This window comes from Oncorhynchus gorbuscha, linkage group LG05, assembly GCF_021184085.1.
Source record: "Oncorhynchus gorbuscha isolate QuinsamMale2020 ecotype Even-year linkage group LG05, OgorEven_v1.0, whole genome shotgun sequence".
NCBI lineage: Eukaryota > Metazoa > Chordata > Actinopteri > Salmoniformes > Salmonidae > Oncorhynchus > Oncorhynchus gorbuscha.
The window spans coordinates 57,809,090-57,828,773 of NC_060177.1; the positions used below are offsets into that span (position 1 = coordinate 57,809,090).

A 19,684-nucleotide genomic window follows, 5' to 3' on the forward strand; every position below is an offset into this window, starting at 1 on the left:
CTTCTGTTTTCCTCGTGGTTGCGCGCTGGTATTTTTTTGTTGCTCAAAAACCTTCTATTTACTTGAGCAAGTCGGGTGCATAGATGCTGTAAAGAAGTGAATGGAACGCAGACATTTACCAGATTGGCGCACATTCAACAAATCTGATCAAACAAAGTAGATATTCGTCAAATCGGTAATGATTGAAGTATTGTAAGAGGCCCATAATGTTGTTACTTAAGCAAGCATTATTCTCTGTTTTTCACCTCAAATTAGTGTGAAATACACATATAAACAATGGCCTAACTGTAGGTTAATTTTATTGGGGGCCAATGAGGAGTCTCGATCTTTTCCCCCCATGCGTTTTTATGTCAATTCCGTTGTTTTGGTCGAGTTCGATTGACCCTCTTTACCGCATCTATGCCTTGCAAAATAAATATCGATGGGAAGGGTGACTTGACCTCGTCTGACTCCTCGCGCATCCTCAGTCAGAGCCTTGTGAGATAGTCTTTGTCCTCCACCTCTTACCCAGAGACGCAGTACTGCACGGAATTTGCAGGTACATTATGAGGTGCCTCATGCAACTGATTCAGTTGCAGGTCACTCTAGTTGCTAGATCCTACGCTTTGGGTCGTTTGTGATTTCCCCTTTTGGCTGCGAGCCCAGTTTTTAGTTGCTGGATTAATCTGCCTGCTATGTCTGCTCTGAAGTTGATGACTAAAAATCACTTGTACAATGCAGGCTGACTGCCAACTACGGCCTATGTGTTTTGCTCTCTAACATTTCCTGGCTAGTAGGGCAATAGTTCCCTCAGCTAATATGATTTGGCGGAATGAAGCTTGTCTGTGCCAGAAGCAGTGAAGGAGGGGGGAGGCGAACATTGTGGCTCCTAATTCCTCTCACATGCTGCTAGTTAGGGCCAGTAGGGCGAGGGCTGCCTGCTCCTTCAGCTCAGCAAACTCTGGACTGCAGACTGAGCCGGAACTCCACAGCTCTTCCAGTGATATGGTGTCAGATCTGCCATGGATGTGTGACTGCTTTGGGGAGCAAGACATTGAGGAAAGGAGTGGAGGGCATCACTGAGGGTGGGAACACTGAAACACAGTGTGTTGGGTGACCCGTGCCAGCCTTACACATGTAGGCGAAAGGGGCTACCCTTCACCGCCAGTCGTAAGCAACAGACGGGCTTCGAGGTGTCCACCATGTCTTCTCCTCTAAGGGATAATGACTACCTGTGGAGGGAGATCCAAGGGTCAGTATTGCCCTGCTCTGGAAGGAAGAGTTCAAGTAAAACCTGTTTTGTCTTGATGATGACCGCATAAGCCTAATTTGCCACTGGTGGTCTGTCTGTAGCAGTTGAGGAAGGTTATGGGGTGTCTTTATTATTTGAATTTGTGGTTGCCTGGTTCTAATAGCGACTGGGAAAATGTTCTTGTGGTCATTCTATTTACGCTTCAGTTATGGCAACGTGACATTGTTAGAGATGTTTCAATTTCGTGATGATATAGGCTATTCTAGTGTGTAGTCGTTCGTAAGAGCTGCTGTGATAAAATGACCTACACTAATGGTATTGTGTTTTGAGGGTCATCTTGCATTCAACGACCTGTTAAATGTGGGAATTGGCTACTTGACTTAACATTAACAAGTCATTGTGGTGTTAACTACGGAATGCTGACTTGTTGGAGGCAGTTATCTGACTGAGGGTATCTGAGGGTATCTGAATCCCAGGGCATCTGCATCAGAGGGGGCATCTGAGGGCATCTGAGGGCATCTGAGGGCATCTGAGGGCATCTGAGGGCATCTGAGGGTATCTGAATCCCAATGCATGAGGGCATCTGAGGGCAGAGGGCATCTGGGTATCTGAGGGTATCTGAATCCCAATGCATCTGAGGGTATCCCAATGCATCTGAGGGCATCTGAGGGCATCTGAGGGCATCTGAGGGCATCTGAGGGCATCTGAGGGCATCTGAGGGCATCTGAGGGTATCTGAGGGCTGAGGGCATCCCAATGCATCTGAGGGCATGAGGGCATCTGAGGGCATCTGAGGGCATCTGAGGGCATCTGAGGGCATCTGAGGGAATCCCAATGCATCAGAGGGTATCTGAATCCCAATGCTGAGGGTATCTGAATCAATGCTGAGGTATCTGAATCCCAATGCATCAGAGGGTATCTCTGAATCCCAATGCATCAGAGGAAAGGGTATCTGAGGGTATCTGGCATCATAAGAGCAGCTTTTCTCTGTTTGGATATACAATGCAGTGTGCGGTTGGGCATGTGTACAGTGTGTGGTTGCTGGGCATGGGTCTTGATATCAACTGGGCATGGGTCTTGATATACAGTGTGCGGTTGCTGTGTCAACTGGGCATGGGTCTTGATATACAGTGTGCGGTTGCTGTGTCAACTGGGCATGGGTCTTGATATACAGTGTGCGGTTGCTGTGTCAACTGGGCATGGGTCTTGATATACAGTGTGCGGTTGCTGTGTCAACTGGGCATGGGTCTTGATATACAGTGTGCGGTTGCTGTGTCAACTGGGCATGGGTCTTGATATACAGTGTGCGGTTGCTGTGTTTGATTGATATACAGTGTGCGGTTGCTGTGTCAACTGGGCATGGGTCTTGATATACAGTCTTGTGCGGTTGCTGTGTCAACTGGGCATGGGTCTTGATATACAGTGTGCGGTTGCTGTGTCAACTGGGCATGGGTCTTGATATACAGTGTGCGGTTGCTGTGTCAACTGGGCATGGGTCTTGATATACAGTGTGCGGTTGCTGTGTCAACTGGGCATGGGTCTTGATATACAGTGTGCGGTTGCTGTGTCAACTGGGCATGGGTCTTGATATACAGTGTGCGGTTGCTGTGTCAACTGGGCATGGGTCTTGATATACAGTGTGCGGTTGCTGTGGTCGGTTGCTGTGTCAACTGGGCATGGGTCTTGATATAAGTGTGCGGTTGCTGTGTCAACTGGGCATGGGTCTTGATATAAAGTGTGCGGTTGCTGTGTCAACTGGGCATGGGTCTTTTGTTCTCTGCTGAATATACATTCACTTTTTTTCACTCACATTTTTTGTTCGGTGAAATCAGAAACAGTGAGCCAGGAAATGATTAACCATGAAACAGGACAGCTGCTCAATTAACACAAGAACTTTTAGCTTTTCATTCAATGAGATGTTTTTGTCTTTATGGAACATACCATGGTGTGTTGATGTCTTTTGATAAAATATTTGTGAACTTAGGAGGGGGGTTTAGTAGACCTAGCTCATTACACCAATAGGCCGGTCGCAGATAATAGGCTTACAGAAATGACCTAAATATCACTTCCTCTGTGTTATTTCAGGGCAAAGCTGGCATCACTTTTTGGACTGGACCAAGCAGCAAGTCAGGGGAATGAATCTTTTCAATATACAGCCCCTAAACAGCCCAGGAAGACTTCAAATCCAGGTAAAAAACAGAACTTAACCGTCGCAAGGGAATGTGACCAAAGTTTGGTTAATATGCTCAGGTGAACCTGAGATGTGTTTACCGCATGTTTTATTTCCAGGTCCTCCTGCCCAGAAACCTGCGTTCCCTCCGGGTGCTCCTGCAGTACTACTGGCTACAGCTATCCATGCTTTCAAATAGTGAGCATCTTTAAACTGTACAAATGACTAGAAATACCACCCCCCCCCCCCCCCCCCCGTGGATCCTGTGACATCATTAGACCCTTTCATTGGTTTAGACTTAATCCACAACTGACGGTGCATCTTTCTGTTTAGTCTTAACGGGCAGTATCAGAAACAAGGAAAGCTGGGAGCTGCAGTCCTGGGTAACCAAACAACAAAAGAGGTGAGACCGGAGTTGTGCTTTTATTGGAAACAGTCCATTTTCATAAGATTTCTATTGCTTTGAAAATGCTTATCATCATGCAAGTTTGCTACCATTGATCTATGAGTTCCCTGTCTGTTTTCTCGTAGTACAAACTCTTGCTTTACATCAGTCAGCAGAAACAAGTGACTGCGGCCAAGATTCATGTTGGCTTCATCTTTACGGTGAGTTTAAAACAAACAAAAACATTGTCAGAGGAAGCTGAGCAAGTGACAAGAGAGCCAGTAAGCTTCTCTAAAAGAATCTCGCTCTCTCTCCCATTGTCTCCTGCAGGTTCAGCCCAACAACTACTGCACTTTTTATGATGACCAGCGCCAGAACTGGTCCCTGATGTTTGACACAGAGAAGGCTGCTGTAGACTTTTGTAAAGAGGTGATGGACAGCTGAGCTTAGGTCATGTTTAATTGCTTTGTGCAGAATTTATTTTAATGTAGACTGGTATAAAAGTGATTTAAATTGGCTGCTTCTTTAATTTAGGTGTGTTTGGCAAAAGTGAACAGCGCCCCCTCCTTAGATATGGTGGTGGTGCAGGACCTGACACTAGGGGAGGGACAGGGAGTTGAGACTGGAGACTCCCTGGAGGTGACATACACAGGCTGGCTCCTACAGAACCATGCCGTCGGACAGGTAAGATATGGCTGTGTGTGTTGTGCCGTTAGAGGTTTGTGCTTCGCACATTGCTGTGTGTCCTCTTTGCCCTGGGAGAGCTAGTGGTACAGCAGTGTTCTTGTAATGTTCAACTATTGTTTCAGGTGTTTGACTCCAACCTGAACAAAGACAAGCTGCTCCGACTGAAACTTGGCGCTGGGAAAGTGATTAAGGTGATTAATTGATGTACAATTGGTGAATAATGTGGGTCGTATAGGCACAGCTAACACTTCTGTTCTAAAGAAGAATAGTAGGGGCATTCCATACCAGACATGCATGGGGAATGCACAGCTTCCTCTGTCCTCTCTGATTGCTAGGGCTGGGAGGAGGGCATGGTGGGTATGAGGAAGTCAGGCCGGCGTCTCATGGTGATCCCTCCCAGTCTGGGCTATGGCTCCCAGGGAGTAGCCAACCGCATCCCAGCAGACAGCACACTCATCTTTGAGGCAGAGCTACGGCGGGTAGGACCTCCAGCATCTCGCAAATGGGACTGTCCAGTAACTCTAAGCCAAAATGTATTATTTAATGTGTCTTTGTATCATCATGTCCTTCTGTTGTGTCCCCAGGTGAAGTTGGCGAAAGACAGTGGGTCTGACCGAGCCAGTGCTGGGTCTCGGGACTCTGCTGCCTCTTCACCTGTCCCCTGTGTGGAGAACCTGGGTCCCTACCTCCCGGCAGGGCCCACTCTGCTCTGTGCTACAAGCCCCGGGAGACCAGGGTAAAAGCATAGGCTCATCTAAACCCAATCACAACCAGCTCTTTTCTGTCTTTGTTCCTCTTTCGATTGCTTTCCCCATCTCTTTTTCAGGGAACCACCACTTCGGGCAAAGTCGAATTCCATCAGTGAACAGTTGACAGTGAGTGCTTTCTCTCTCTCATATCTGAGTCACATTAGACTTTTATGTAAAACAGGCACAGCTAGGGCTCTGGCGACCATAATATTTTGTCAGATGGTTATTGTCATGCAAAAGACTGCCGGTCTCACGGTAATTGACTGTAAATGAACATAAACACGTTTAGCATCTCCAGTTAGATCCAAAAATCTCAAATTTGGACTCCTCAGACCAAGGACAGATTTCCACCGGTCTAATGTCCATTGCTTGTGTTTCTTGGGCCAAGCAAGTCTCTTATTGGTGTCCTTTATTAGTGGTTTCTTTGCAGCAATTTTACCATGAAGGCCTGATTCACACAGTCTCTCTGAACAGTTGATGTTGGGCTGAAATTTCTGAGGCTGGTAATTCTAATGAACTTCTGCAGCAGAGGTAACTCTGGGTCTTCCTTTCCTGTGGCAGTCCACATGTGAGCCAGTTTCATCATAGCGCTTGATGGTTTTTGCGACGGCACTTTCCGGATTGACTTCCCTTCATGTCTTAAAGTAATGATGGACTGTCGTTTCTCTTTACTTCTTAGAGCTGTTCTCGCTATAATATGGCCTTGGTCTTTTACTAAATAGGGCTATCTTCTGTATGCCACCCCTACCTTGTCACAACACAACTGATTGGATCAAACTCATTAAGAAGGAAAGAAATTCCATAAATGAACTTATGACAATTCACACCTGTTAATTGAAATGCATTCCAGGTGAATTCCTCATGAAGCTGGTTGAGAGAATGCCAAGAGTGTGCAAAGCTGCCATCAAGGCAAAGGGTTGCTACTTTGAAGAATCTCATCTAAAATATATTTTGATTATTTAACACTTCATTGTATTGGTTACTACATGATTCCATGTGTAATATCATAGTTTAGATGTCTTCACTATTATTCTACAATGTAGAAAATAGTACAAATACTTTTGACTGGTACTGTGTTTGAGTATGTATATAGAGATATTTTTTTTTTAAATTGATATCTCCTAGATTTAGGATTGATACTTTAAAACCTTGTGTTATAAAAAATCTAATAAAAAGTATACTATAAATAATTATACCTAAAGGGGTCCCTCAATTAATTATTCTATTACTAGGCTATTCAAAATCAAATACAAATGCACTCATTGTAGGATAACTGTAAGCCATCCTGCACAATTGGTGAACCAACAGCATCGCCTAGGGCCATACATTCTCTCCCAGAATCATGGATAGACATTTTGGAGAGTAGCATAAGGTAACCTGTCCATCCAGTATGCATAATGATACAGTCCACCGATTTATGAATTTTCAACACCGATACCGATTGTTGAAGGACCAAAAAAGCCGATACCGATTAATTAGACGATTTTTATTTGTAATAATGACAATTACAACAATACTGAATGAACACTTATTTTAACCTAATACATCAATAAAAATACATTTAGCCTCAAATAAATAATGAAACATGTTCAATGTGGTTTAAATAATGCAAACACAATGTGTTGGAGAAGTAAAAGTGTAATATGTGCCATGTAAAAAAGCTCATGTTTGAGTTCCTTGCTCAGAACATATGAAAGTTGGTGGTTCCTTTTAACATGAGACTTCAATATTCCAAGATAAGAGGTTTTAGGTTGTAGTTAATATAGTATTTATAGGACAATTTCTCTACCATTTTGTATTTCATATACCTTTGACTATTGGATGTTCTTATAGGCACTATAATATTGCCAGTGTAACAGTATAGCTTCCGTTCCTCTCCTCGCCCCTACCTGGGCTCGAACCAGGAACACATCGACAACAGCCACACTCGAAGCAGCGTTGCCCATCGCTCCACAAAAGCCGCGGCCCTTGCAGAGCAAGTTAACCCACTGTTCCTAGGCCGTCATTGAAAATAAGAATGTGTTCTTAACTGACATGCCTAGTTAAATAATGGTATAAAACTTGAAATCAGCCCTAATTAATCGACCATTCCGATTAATCGGTCGACCTCTAGTCCACACTCCAAAGATGATTACTTGAATTTGTTTGATTTTGGAGTATTGGCTACCAATTACGGTATGTACCAAAGACATTAAATCAGTTTTGTTTCATGTTTTTCTGCCATGCATAATATGTGGTAGTCTATGTATTATATAACGGCAAAATCATTATTTTAATTCAGTTTTTTGGGGGGGCTTGGCCTCCTAAGCCTATGCATAAACTCTAATATTTATATGGCTGTTTTGAATTAATTATCACCTTAGCAAGCACTGTCTGTTTCCTTGTTAGACTTTGAAACAATATCCACAACAAACATGTTTTACACTGTTTCAACCTGCTGTTGAACATCTTTCTTCAAACTGATCAATCACAGTGAGGTTTAAATCACAATACTGTTTTGATAAGTTTTTGATGTGATTTTTGATTGTATTTTCATTGACGTCAGAGTGGTTAGAGGAACAATAGAGCCCTGAGTACCAGGTCATTAGGACCTGATGGAGGGACAATCGAGCCATGAGTACCAGGCCATTAGTGACCTGTTGGAGGGACAATAGAGCCAAGAGATTGCTGTGACTCAACGGTCACATGTAATTTTACTGTGGTCTTTACTCATGGCAGCTGGTGTGGCAGTAATACTGTCACCGCAACAGCCCTAGGCACAGCTGACCTGATAAAGTATAACCTATTCCTTCATCGTCCTGTTGCTCCAGAATCCAGACGCCACCAAAGCCAAGCTGATATCTCGCATGGCCAAGATGGGTCAGCCCATGTTGCCCTTCATGGCAGGGCCCTCCTCCCAGCCAGACTCCAGCGACTCAGAAATGGAGGTGAGATGAAGGGTTTCTTTTCATATAGCTGCACCTACAGTATAGTAGCTGAGATAAGTATTCGAGAGAGAATCGCTGTCTTCCTCCAGGACCCCAGAGTGAAGGAGCGTCCTGCTGCTCCTTCTCCTGTACAGATCTCCACTGCCCTCCAAGCTCCAGTGCAAGGTGAGCTCTCCCACGACCTTTGCTGGAGCCATCACTCTCCATGTTTAGCTGACCAATAGATAGGTCAATATCACTGTTTTTTTTTAAGACCAATGTCTTGAATTGTTAGACTGAGATCTGCTGTAAAACTTCCTTTCAGGGTGTCTGTTTGTTGATGCCCTGGAGGCTGCCTTTGGATGACATTTCTCAGTTTGTACATATTCATTTTTTTCTTAAGTGCTTTCTCACCCTCACGGGGCATCGCCCTCTGCCTTGATGCCTGTTGCTATGACAGCTGCTGCTCCGCAGCCTGTGATGTCCGGCTCCACCCATGCCTTTCAGGTGAGAATGACCCATGTCATCATCGTTCAACTGTCAAAAATGTAACTCATTTCCATGCTATTATGTATTGACTTTAAGGCTCACCGCCCTTTCTAATGAAGCTCTCCTCATTCTCTGTTGTCATTAAATCAGTCCGTTATGTTCTTTCATAGCCTTACGCCTACCCACAGTCCTCTATGTCTCCCTCTCAACTTCAACCAATGGGCCAGATGTACCCCACCCAGGCAGTACCATACATGGGAGGCACTGGCGAGGTCACTTCATTCCTTATGGCTGAAGCTCGGCAGCATAACTCTGAGATCCGATTGGCTGTTGGCAAAGTGGCAGATAAAGTGGACCAGTTGGCTTCAAAGGTCAGCAGTAATATGAAGGGTATTTCTCTGGTGTTATCAGACATCAGTTTTTCACTTCTCATCGATCCTCATGTTTTGACAGGTTGACGACCTTCAGAGGCAAGGAGGCCACTCATTGGCTGTGCCCAGTGTCACTATGGAAACCGCCATGATTATGCGCAACATCCAAAGAATCATTCAGGTATAGTCCGGGGGTGGGGGGGGTTTTAAGCTTTCAGATTTCTTTATATATATATATATTCATCATTAAATGCGTAACTGTCTTTATAGGAAAATGAATCTTTAAAGAAGGACGTGTACGAGAAGAGCTCACGTATAGAGGAGCAGAACCGCAAGATCGGGGAGCTCATCAACCAGAACCAGAGGTAAGACCGACACTGATCTGCTGTAGGAGGCAGACACTGATCTGCTGTAGGAGGCAGACACTGATCTGCTGTAGGAGGCAGACACTGATCTGCTGTAGGAGGCAGACACTGATCTGCTGTAGGAGGCAGACACTGATCTGCTGTAGGAGGCAGACACTGATCTGCTGTAGGAGGCAGACACTGATCTGCTGGAGGAGGATCAGACACTGATCTGCTGTAGGAGGCAGACACTGATCTGCTGTAGGAGGCAGACACTGATCTGCTGTAGGAGGCAGACACTGATCTGCTGTAGGAGGCAGACACTGATCTGCTGTAGGAGGCAGACACTGATCTGCTGTAGGAGGCAGACACTGATCTGCTGTAGGAGGCAGACACTGATCTGCTGTAGGAGGCAGACACTGATCTGCTGTAGGAGGCAGACACTGATCTGCTGTAGGAGGCAGACACTGATCTGCAGAGGCAGACACTGATCTCTGTAGGAGGCAGACACTGATCTGCTGTAGGAGGCAGACACTGATCTGCTGTAGGAGGCAGACACTGATCTGCTGTAGGAGGCAGACACTGATCTGCTGAATTTCCTTGTTGTCGTCCAGGTACATGGAGCAGAGTAACCTGCTGATGGAGCAGAGGAATGACTCCCTAAAGTCCTCAAGTGAACACAACCAGGCCCGGACGCTGCAGGCTGAGCAGGACAAGGTAGATCACCAACCCTACGTCTGTATATACTGTTATCACCCTGCAAGGATCAACAAACTTTCCCTTATACTCTCCCAGCCAGTGGCAGTATGAGGTGTGATTATTTAAACCCATAGCGATGGCTCTAGGAATTCTTCTCATGACAAAAGGGTTTATTACAGTATCTAACATGGCTGTGGGGATTTCAGTGGCATTTACTTTGGTGTGTCTGGGGACTAACAGAATCTCACCTCCATCCACTGCTCCTGGCTGTTTGTCCTGTGGTGTTAGTCTCAGGACCTTTTTAGTAGTGACCGTTCACTCTTTCCAGCATGCTCTGCCTCAGGACCTGGGCTTGGGCCAGGTGAGCCTGTTTGCTCACTCTCTACCTCCCTCCACTCGTCATCTTCCCCATCCCCCTTTTCGCTAACTTTTCATTTATTTCATTTTTATTCAACCCTTCCCTCATTATCAGTCATCTTAATCTTCTTCCCACAGGGTCATGCTGTTAGAGTCCATGTTAACTCTGTCTCTTTCTCATCATCATGTCTGGCCAATCACCACCACTGTCAACTCACTCTCTATGGGTCTATGACCACTGGGAAAAAATGGCTAGAAACGGACAGTTCCCACCATGTTGCTTTGCTTCCAGTCACGATTAGTGATCATAAAGGAAAGAAGATGAGGAATATAAGCAGATTTGAGGTTATTGGGACACCAGCCTGTCACTGGGCTGTGTATTGTATAGACAGACAACACTGGTGACTATCAGTGCTTGTCTCTATCCCTCAGGTACGTCTGACAGAGGAGCTGGCCACGTGCACATCACGGGTGTCCCAGCTGCAGCAGGAGGCCACGTCTCACCAGCAGAGGGCTGCAGAGCTGCAGAACAAACTGACCTCTGCCCTGCAGGATGGCGACACACACTGCACACGCATCTCCTCCCTAGAGACTCAACTGGAAGGTATACACTACTGTTACACAATGTGTTTTATTTAAAGAGGTTAGACAGGTGTCAGGGTGAGTGTGTTCATCTTGGTGTAGGATGGAGGAAGTGTCACTAAAGGTGTGTGTGGTGTGTGTGTGTGTAGAGCTGAAGGAGACTGCAGAGCGAGGACAGGCTCAGTACCGCACAGAGAAGCAGAAACTCAAAGGGATGGCTCTCCGGGTGAACAACATGGAGGAGGAGCTGCAGGACCTGAAGACTGACAAAGACAGTATGGAACGAGTGAGTATGGCACACAGTAAATGTTCTTGTTGGTTTATCTTTTAGATTTGGGCACCAATGCTTACGTCAGTGTGCTTGGGCCTCCTCTCAGACGTGCATGGTAGAATTGCCCAGAGGCAAAGATCTAGGATCAGCGTACAGATCTCAATTCAACTCTCTTCACTCCTAAACCTTGACCAGAGTTGGAGAAGGGCCTAAAACTGACGTTAGATCGGTGTCTTAAGGGTATCATCATCCTTCTTCTCAGATGGTGTCGGACAGGAAGAGGAAGTGGCAGGCAGAGAGGCAGCGGTGTGATGAGGAGATGGAGGAGCTGAGGAGGAGCAGCCAGCAGGACATGGAAAGTCTGAGGACACAGCTCCGCAAGGCCAGGACCAGCACTGGCCAGGCAGCCTCTGAACAGGTATTGTACAGTGTTTCCCCTATATTAATCAGCAGCGGCGGGCTCCACTATTAAATCGTGGCCGCCACTCCCAAAAATGTTGTACATTTTTATATATATATATTTATTATTATTTTTGGGGGATGGTAAAACATTTTCAGTTTAAATTTAAACAACTAAAACCAGATATAAAGTATGTAGAAAAGATAATGGATATATATATATATATATATACTAAATATATATTAAATATATATATATATATATTAAATATATATAATATATATTAAATATATATATATATTAAATATTTTAAATATATTTTTTAAAGATCATCTTTGAGAACTAACAGCCACCAGAGTAGAAACCTAGTTAAGGTCTAGTTTTTATCTAATTTGCGACAGATTTTCATTTTTTTACATTTACATTTAAGTCATTTAGCAGACGCTCTTATCCAGAGCGACTTACAAATTGGTGCATTCACCTTATGACATCCAGTGGAACAACCACTTTACAATAGTGCATCTAAATATTTTAAGGGGAGGGGGGGTGAGAAGGATTACTTTATCCTATCCTAGGTATTCCTTAAAGAGGTGGGGTTTCAGGTGTCTCCGGAAGGTGGTGATTGACTCGCTGTCCTGGCGTCATGAGGGAGTTTGTTCCACCATTGGGGAGCCAGAGCAGCGAACAGTTTTGAACTTCCTCAGTGGTAGGGAGGCGAGCAGGCCAGAGGTGGATGAACGCAGTGCCCTTATTTGGGTGTAGGGCCTGATCAGAGCCTGGAGGTACTGAGGTGCCGTTCCCCTCACAATAGGCAAGCACCATGGTCTTGTAGCGGATGCGAGCTTCAACTGGAAGCCAGTGAAGAGAGCGGAGGAGCGGGGTGACGTGAGAGAACTTGGGAAGGTTGAACACTAGACGGGCTGCGGCGTTCTGGATGAGTTGTAGGGGTTTAATGGCACAGGCAGGGAGCCCAGCCAACAGCGAGTTGCAGTAATCCAGACGGGAGATGACAAGTGCCTGGATTAGGACCTGCGCCGCTTCCTGTGTGAGGCAGGGTCGTACTCTGCGGATGTTGTAGAGCATGAACCTACAGGAACGGGCCACCGCCTTGATGTTAGTTGAGAACGACAGTTTGTTGTCCAGGATCACGCCAGGTTCTTAGCGCTCTGGGAGGAGGACACAATGGAGTTGTCAACCGTGATGGCGAGATCATGGAACGGGCAGTCCTTCCCCGGGAGGAAGAGCAAAGTTCAGCTTGAGGTGGTGATCCGTCATCCACACTGATATGTCTGCCAGACATGCAGAGATGCGATTCGCCACCTGGTCATCAGAAGGGGGAAAGGAGAAGATTAATTGTGTGTCGTCTGCATAGCAATGATAGGAGAGACCATGTGAGGTTATGACAGAGCCAAGTGACTTGGTGTATAGCGAGAATAGGAGAGGGCCTAGAACAGAGCCCTGGGGACACCAGTGGTGAGAGCGCGTGGTGAGGAGACAGATTCTCGCCACGCCACCTGGTAGGAGCGACCTGTCAGGTAGGACGCAATCCAGCGTGGGCCGCGCCGGGAGATGCCCAACTCGGAGAGGGTGGAGAGGAGGATCTGATGGTTCACAGTATCGAAGGCAGCCGATAGGTCTAGAAGGATGAGAGCAGAGGAGAGAGAGTTAGCTTTAGCGGTGCGGAGCGCCTCCGTGATACAGAGAAGAGCAGTCTCAGTTGAATGACTAGTCTTGAAACCTGACTGATTTGGATCAAGAAGGTCATTCTGAGAGAGATAGCGGGAGAGCTGACCAAGGACGGCACGTTCAAGAGTTTTGGAGAGAAAAGAAAGAAGGGATACTGGTCTGTAGTTGTTGACATCGGAGGGATCGAGTGTAGGTTTTTTCAGAAGGGGTGCAACTCTCGCTCTCTTGAAGACGGAAGGGACATAGCCAGCGGTCAGGGATAAGTTGATGAGCGAGGTGAGGTAAGGGAGAAGGTCTCCGGAAATGGTCTGGAGAAGAGAGGAGGGGATAGGGTCGAGCGGGCAGGTTGTTGGGCGGCCGGCCGTCACAAGACGCGAGATTTCATCTGGAGAGAGAGGGAGAAAGAGGTCAGAGCACAGGGTAGGGCAGTGTGAGCAGAACCAGCGGTGTTGTTTGACTTAGCAAACGAGGATCGGATGTCGTCGATCTTCTTTTCAAAATGGTTGACGAAGTCATCTGCAGAGAGGGAGGAGGGGGGAGGGGGGAGGAGGATTCAGGAGGGAGGAGAATGTGGCAAAGAGCTTCCTAGGGTTAGAGGCAGATGCTTGGAATTTAGAGTGGTAGAAAGTGGCTTTAGCAGCAGAGACAGAGGAGGAAAATGTAGAGAGGAGGGAGTGAAAGGATGCCAGGTCCGCAGGGAGGCGAGTTTTCTCCATTTCCGCTCGGCCTTCCGGAGCCCTGTTCTGTGAGCTCGCATTGAGTCGTCAAGCCACGGAGCGGGAGGGGAGGACCGAGCCGGCCTGGAAGATAGGGGACATAGAGAGTCAAAGGATGCAGAAAGGGGAGGAGAGGAGGGTTGAGGAGGCAGAATCAGGAGATAGGTTGGAGAAGGTTTGAGCAGAGGGAAGAGATGATAGGATGGAAGAGGAGAGAGTAGCGGGGAGAGAGAGCGAAGGTTGGGACGGCGCGATACCATCCGAGTAGGGGCAGTGTGGGAAGTGTTGGATGAGAGCGAGAGGGAAAAGGATACAAGGTAGTGGTCGGAGACTTGGAGGGGAGTTGCAATGAGGTTAGTGGAAGAACAGCATCTAGTAAAGATGAGGTCGAGCGTATTGCCTGCCTTGTGAGTAGGGGGGAAGGTGAGAGGGTGAGGTCAAAAGAGGAGAGGAGTGGAAAGAAGGAGGCAGAGAGGAATGAGTCAAAGGTAGACGTGGGGAGGTTAAAGTCGCCCAGAACTGTGAGAGGTGAGCCGTCCTCAGGAAAGGAGCTTATCAAGGCATCAAGCTCATTGATGAACTCTCCGAGGGGACCTGGAGGGCGATAAATGATAAGGATGTTAAGCTTGAAAGGGCTGGTAACTGTGACAGCATGAAATTCAAAGGAGGCGATAGACAGATGGGTAAGGGGAGAAAGAGAGAATGACCACATGGGAGAGATAATATGCCACCACCCCGCTGACCAGAAGCTCTCGGGGTGTGCGAGAACACGTGGGCGGACGAAGAGAGAGCAGTAGGAGTAGCAGTGTTATCTGTGGTGATCCATGTTTCTGTCAGTGTCAAGAAGTCGAGGGACTGGAGGGAGGCATAGGCTGAGATGAACTCTGCCTTGTTGGCATGTTTCATGTGAATATTCTAAAATCTGCATTTTCCCACTAGAGATGTTTCCATCAAAATGACTTTTTGCGGATAAAAGGCTGTGTGATGATGTAGTGCACATTAAAAAAAATTGCCGTTAAATTCCCATGTACCGAACTAAAAATACAAGTTAAATGTGTTTCCATCACATTTTAAACTCTACTGATGAGTTTGTCACAAACTGTTGCGTTATATCGCTGGTGCCCTCTTGCCTAACCAACAGCTCACAGATACATTGCGGGTAGGCTACCTACATTATGAGATTATTATGGATATGAGCAATAGTATTTGTCAAACGGAAGCTAAGCATCGATCGTCATGTCACCAGAATAAGACCCTCAATATTTAATGGAAGGGAGCATCAAGCTCATCACGTGCACGTTCAACAGCCTGTGACGTTCATCAGAACTTATTTTATCTGTAACCTAATAAACTGCAGGCTTTCCCGGGTCGTAGTGGGAGGACCACACAACATATCAGGTGACTCCCAAGTTTACTTCGATCTGATGGTTATGATATCAATGTTTGCGCATTAAGGAGTTTCCACCGCCATTTCTAGCATAATACATTTTACAGACACAAAAACATCCCGCCATGTAGAACGAACATATTGTCAGCATTTCTAAAATTGTACCGGCGTTTCATGTTGCAATCAGCCCGGTCATTCCTTTTTTTTCATGCCTCAGGTAATTTATCTACATGAAATGGTTGGATGGAAATGCTCTTACACAGGGAGAATCTACAATTCCAAAAAATGTCATGGCACGGGGCCCCTATTGATTTCATTGTGTTTGAGTCACTTAGTATAAGAACACGGCACAAGCCATGGCTAACTGTAGAATTGCAGAAAAATTGCTTGAAAGTAATTGTTAAGTTTTTTTCCAGATTCCTATGAAATATGACCCATAATTACTTACAATAGGAGCGAAATAGTTTTCCTTCCCACATTTTTTTTGGGGGGGTATAAGTTAACAGAATATTAACTTTTTAAAGAGAGATGTGCAGTTTGACCAGTGCACATTTTCTCTCAGCCCCATTGCAGGAAATTAGCTTTATAACTGGCATTTTTTATTTTATTTTCAGCTCCATCACAACACCCACACCCCCCTACACTAACTTGGCCACCGCTGCTGAAAAAAATCCTAGGGTAAACACTGGTGTATATGCATCGTCTATCGGGAGGGAGTGATACATATTTACACAGCCAAATCTCCTTTTGGATACGTTTTTAGTCTATGAAGAGTCATTTTGTGTGTGTGTGCCTGACTGCGTGTGCGGGTGTGTGTTCCAGCTAGCCCAACTGCAAGCAGAGCTGGAGGAGGAGTGGAAGGGGAAGTGTGAGCAGGCGTTGGCCTCGGCCAAGGAGCAGCAGGGGCGTGAGATGGCCGAACTGGCAGAGCAAAGAGACATACTGGAGCAGAGACTGACCCAGCTACAGGAAAAGGTCAACAGCCTAACCCATATTATACCGTACACACAACTTTCTCTCTCACCACGCCACTTTGGACTCCTGAGCTCATACATCGTTTTATAATGTGTGACTAAGGGGGATTTGTTACTGTTGTTCTACAACAATGGGAACGACATAAGTACAAGGATGTGAAATTACTTATTCTGTAGCTTAATCTGTGAGAGGGTTCCGCACCACTACTAACGGGCTCTCTTTCATTCGAACAGTTTTCGGTTCTGAAGCAGTCTAGGGACTCAGAGGAGCAGTGCTTGTTGCAGCAGCAGGGACAGGACGAAGAGCAGCAGGTCCTACAAGAAAAGGTATTGATCTGGTTATGTGTTAGCTGCTAATGCTATTTCTAACTCTCTCCATAATGTTATGAAGTCTTCTTTCTCTCGTTCTCTCAGTATTCAGGCCTGGAGGAGCAGTGGTCAGCTGTGAGACAGAAGCTGGAGGGGCGAGTGGCTGAGCTGGAAAGGAGGCTGGCAGAGCAAGGGGGCCAAGTGGACAGTGCAGGACAGGACACTGCAGGGGAGGTGAGGGTGATACAGAGCCATGTTTTCTTTCAGACAGCTGTGTCTTTCTTACCTGGAAAATTGGGCAGTAGATATTTGGTTTAAACCAAAACTTGGAACATACAGTTCAGGGCTGTAGTTCTATTTTATACAAATGTATGTCAGTCTGAACTTAAAGGTCAATAAAATAAATACATTTCAATAAATGCTCACCTTGAAGTGTTCTGGCTACATGATGAACACGGGCTAGTATTCTTTTTCAGAACGGGAGTTTGACATTGCCCAATTTATTTTCAAATCCTTGGGGAGAAGAGGTGTATAATGTGACAAGGTGAAAGCTGTACTTTGTTATGCATTGAAAAATGTGTGTTTTGTTCACACATACTTAATGTTTTATAAGCCCATATGGGCTACGCACTAATTGGTGTACAACACAAAAAATCAATCAATCAATCAAACTGCATTTCATGTTTTGACCCTGGCCATGTTTTCCTGGCAGGTGAAGCGTGTAATGAATGGAGTGTTTCACTCTCTGAAGGGGGAGTTTGACCTACACGAGACTTACACAGGCAGCACTGTGCTCGGTGTAATCGTCAACACCATAAAGGTACAGCATCTCTTCAGGACAATGACCAAAATGGTTGTCTCAATAACGTGTTATTCACAATGAAGATGGACTGAAAAGGATGTGGGTGAATTAATGTTGGTCTTTGTCCCTTTACAGAGTGTTACCTTGCAACTGCTCAATGGTACCGAGAGACGTTCATCCCATCTGAGGGAAGAAGAAGAAGAAGAAGAAGAGGTGAACAGTGATGTGAGGCATAGAGAGGAGAGACCAGCTCAGGATGCTCATGTGAATGGGAAGGAAGAAGAAGAGAGGAGCAGCTGACCGAGCCTGAGCAGCTTAGTGAGTCCTCTGTACAGAGGGAGGGAGACCCCAGAGATGTGCAGGAGAGGGCTCACCTTGAGGCAGTACCAGAGACGAAGAAACCGACTCGAGTGGAGCCAGAGGCAGACATCGACACTGATCCAGAGCACCAACCACTCTCAACCCAGCCACAACCACCATCTCCCCAACCACAGGGAGAGATCACCACAGAGCCTTCTGTACCCACTGGCATAAACCTTGAGGAGAATCTGCCCTCTGAGATAGGACAGAAAACTCAGTCCGAAGTTGGCATAAGTAGCCCGGAGGTGAAGAAAGTGAGTGGGACTATTGAGGGTCCCCTGGGTGAACTGAAAAGAACTAGCTCCAAAGCCACAGGTCCTCAAACCCAGCTTCCACCTCCACCAAGCCCCCTGTATGATAGTCCTGGGAAAGTAACAAGGTGAGTTCTGTAGAGAGACCAGTGAACTAAAATTAAACTTAGATAAGGCTCTGTTATACCGAACCATGTTCATAATTAGTCCCTTACTAATATGCATGAATTCCTGCATCCATCTATTTCTCACCCCCCCCTTCTATGTCCATTCTCACCTGTGTGTTTTACTATTCTCTCAGTCTGACTGAGGGAGTAGGAGAGGAAAATGGGAAGGAGACATTTTTCCTGAGCACAGCCCCAACCAAACCCCCACCCACGGAGGAGGAGGATGATGAGCTGGTGAGGAAGGATCTCTAGGGCCACACCAGTTCTCTCAGATGTCTACACACTGTTTCTGTTCCCCCTGTTTGTCAGTAGAGCCTATGTTTATCTGTTGTGTGGCTTACTCTGTGAATAGTACAGCAGGGTAACACAAAGATGGTTTCGGGATCGAATTCAGTGGCATTCTTTACTGTTAAGTCTATGACAGGAACTTGTTCTGAATTACTTAATTTATTTCTGAACAGTGTTTTGTGGTCAGCAGAGAATTACTGAACACAACTCACATTTGATATACTTTCCCCATGTTTTCTCAGAGCTTGAAGGGGCAACCTCCCCCAGCCCCTCTGTTTGGTGACGAAGAGGATGAAGATGATCTTGACTGGCTGGGATGAGCAACAACTGAAGTGATGAAAGTCTTATGAGTCTTAAAGTCCAGATGGAGGGACAGGCCCTCTAGAGATATCATTTCCACTGTCCTAAAAGGGACTACATGGAGGGGACGTGGTGAACTCCGTCTCTGTACATGGAAGGGATGTGGTGAACTCCGTCTCTGTCTCAGATAAGGCAACTCAAGTGAGTGAGACGGATGTGCTGTCTGATTGCTCTGAACACTGTGGTTAGAGACCTGTGCTGTGTTGATCTTTTGGTCGGACCTGACTGCTGCTGCCTGGAAACCCCCTTTAATCAATTAAGTATTATTTAAAGGTGGTTTCCACCAGAACCCCCCCCCCCCCCCCCAGATGTCAATCGATCTGTTAGTCCTGTAATTTGTTGACTTCATTAGGCCTTAAATTAACATAATTTTGGTCTCTAGCTGATGATTTAGCTTGTTTTCCCTGTCGTGTTTGATTGTCTGTGTTTGTTTTCAAGTGTTTCAAGGCGGTCATGTATTATGTGCTAAATGATGAGGGCTTGCTTCTTCAAGAACTTCTAACTTTTACACATTTTTGCTAACCGATATTCATTCCAGAAAATAAAATGCATAGAGTACGTGGACATCTATTGTTGTTTCCTTTCCAACTTGACCTTCTCTTGTATTTCGTTAAGATGTTGCACTAGTGCGATTTCTGGATCATTTTGGTGATGACATCCATAATCAAACCAACAACTTGCTAAATTGAATACTGATACTTGCAATTAAAACATTTTAAAAACGCATTGACAAAAAACTGGATC

The 19,684-nt window shown here is 45.9% G+C and overlaps 1 protein-coding gene across 1 annotated transcript; it reads left to right on the top strand.

Moving 5' to 3' along the window:
* The first annotated feature begins 1,073 nt into the window (after positions 1-1,073).
* On the top strand, positions 1,074-19,504 carry LOC124036135 (FK506-binding protein 15-like). The gene is made up of 28 exons (XM_046350303.1): positions 1,074-1,231; positions 3,316-3,419; positions 3,520-3,598; positions 3,734-3,803; positions 3,932-4,006; positions 4,116-4,214; positions 4,320-4,469; positions 4,595-4,663; positions 4,808-4,951; positions 5,057-5,208; positions 5,299-5,347; positions 8,032-8,148; positions 8,238-8,313; positions 8,531-8,634; positions 8,787-8,987; positions 9,070-9,168; positions 9,258-9,352; positions 9,946-10,048; positions 10,820-10,991; positions 11,119-11,255; positions 11,503-11,658; positions 16,252-16,404; positions 16,638-16,730; positions 16,818-16,946; positions 17,425-17,532; positions 17,650-18,253; positions 18,427-18,526; positions 18,823-19,504. The coding sequence occupies exons 1-26, from the start codon at positions 1,182-1,184 to the stop codon at positions 17,812-17,814; spliced, it is 2,949 nt and encodes a 982-aa protein (XP_046206259.1). The 5' UTR covers positions 1,074-1,181; the 3' UTR covers positions 17,815-18,253; positions 18,427-18,526; positions 18,823-19,504.
* The last annotated feature ends 180 nt before the right edge of the window (positions 19,505-19,684 follow it).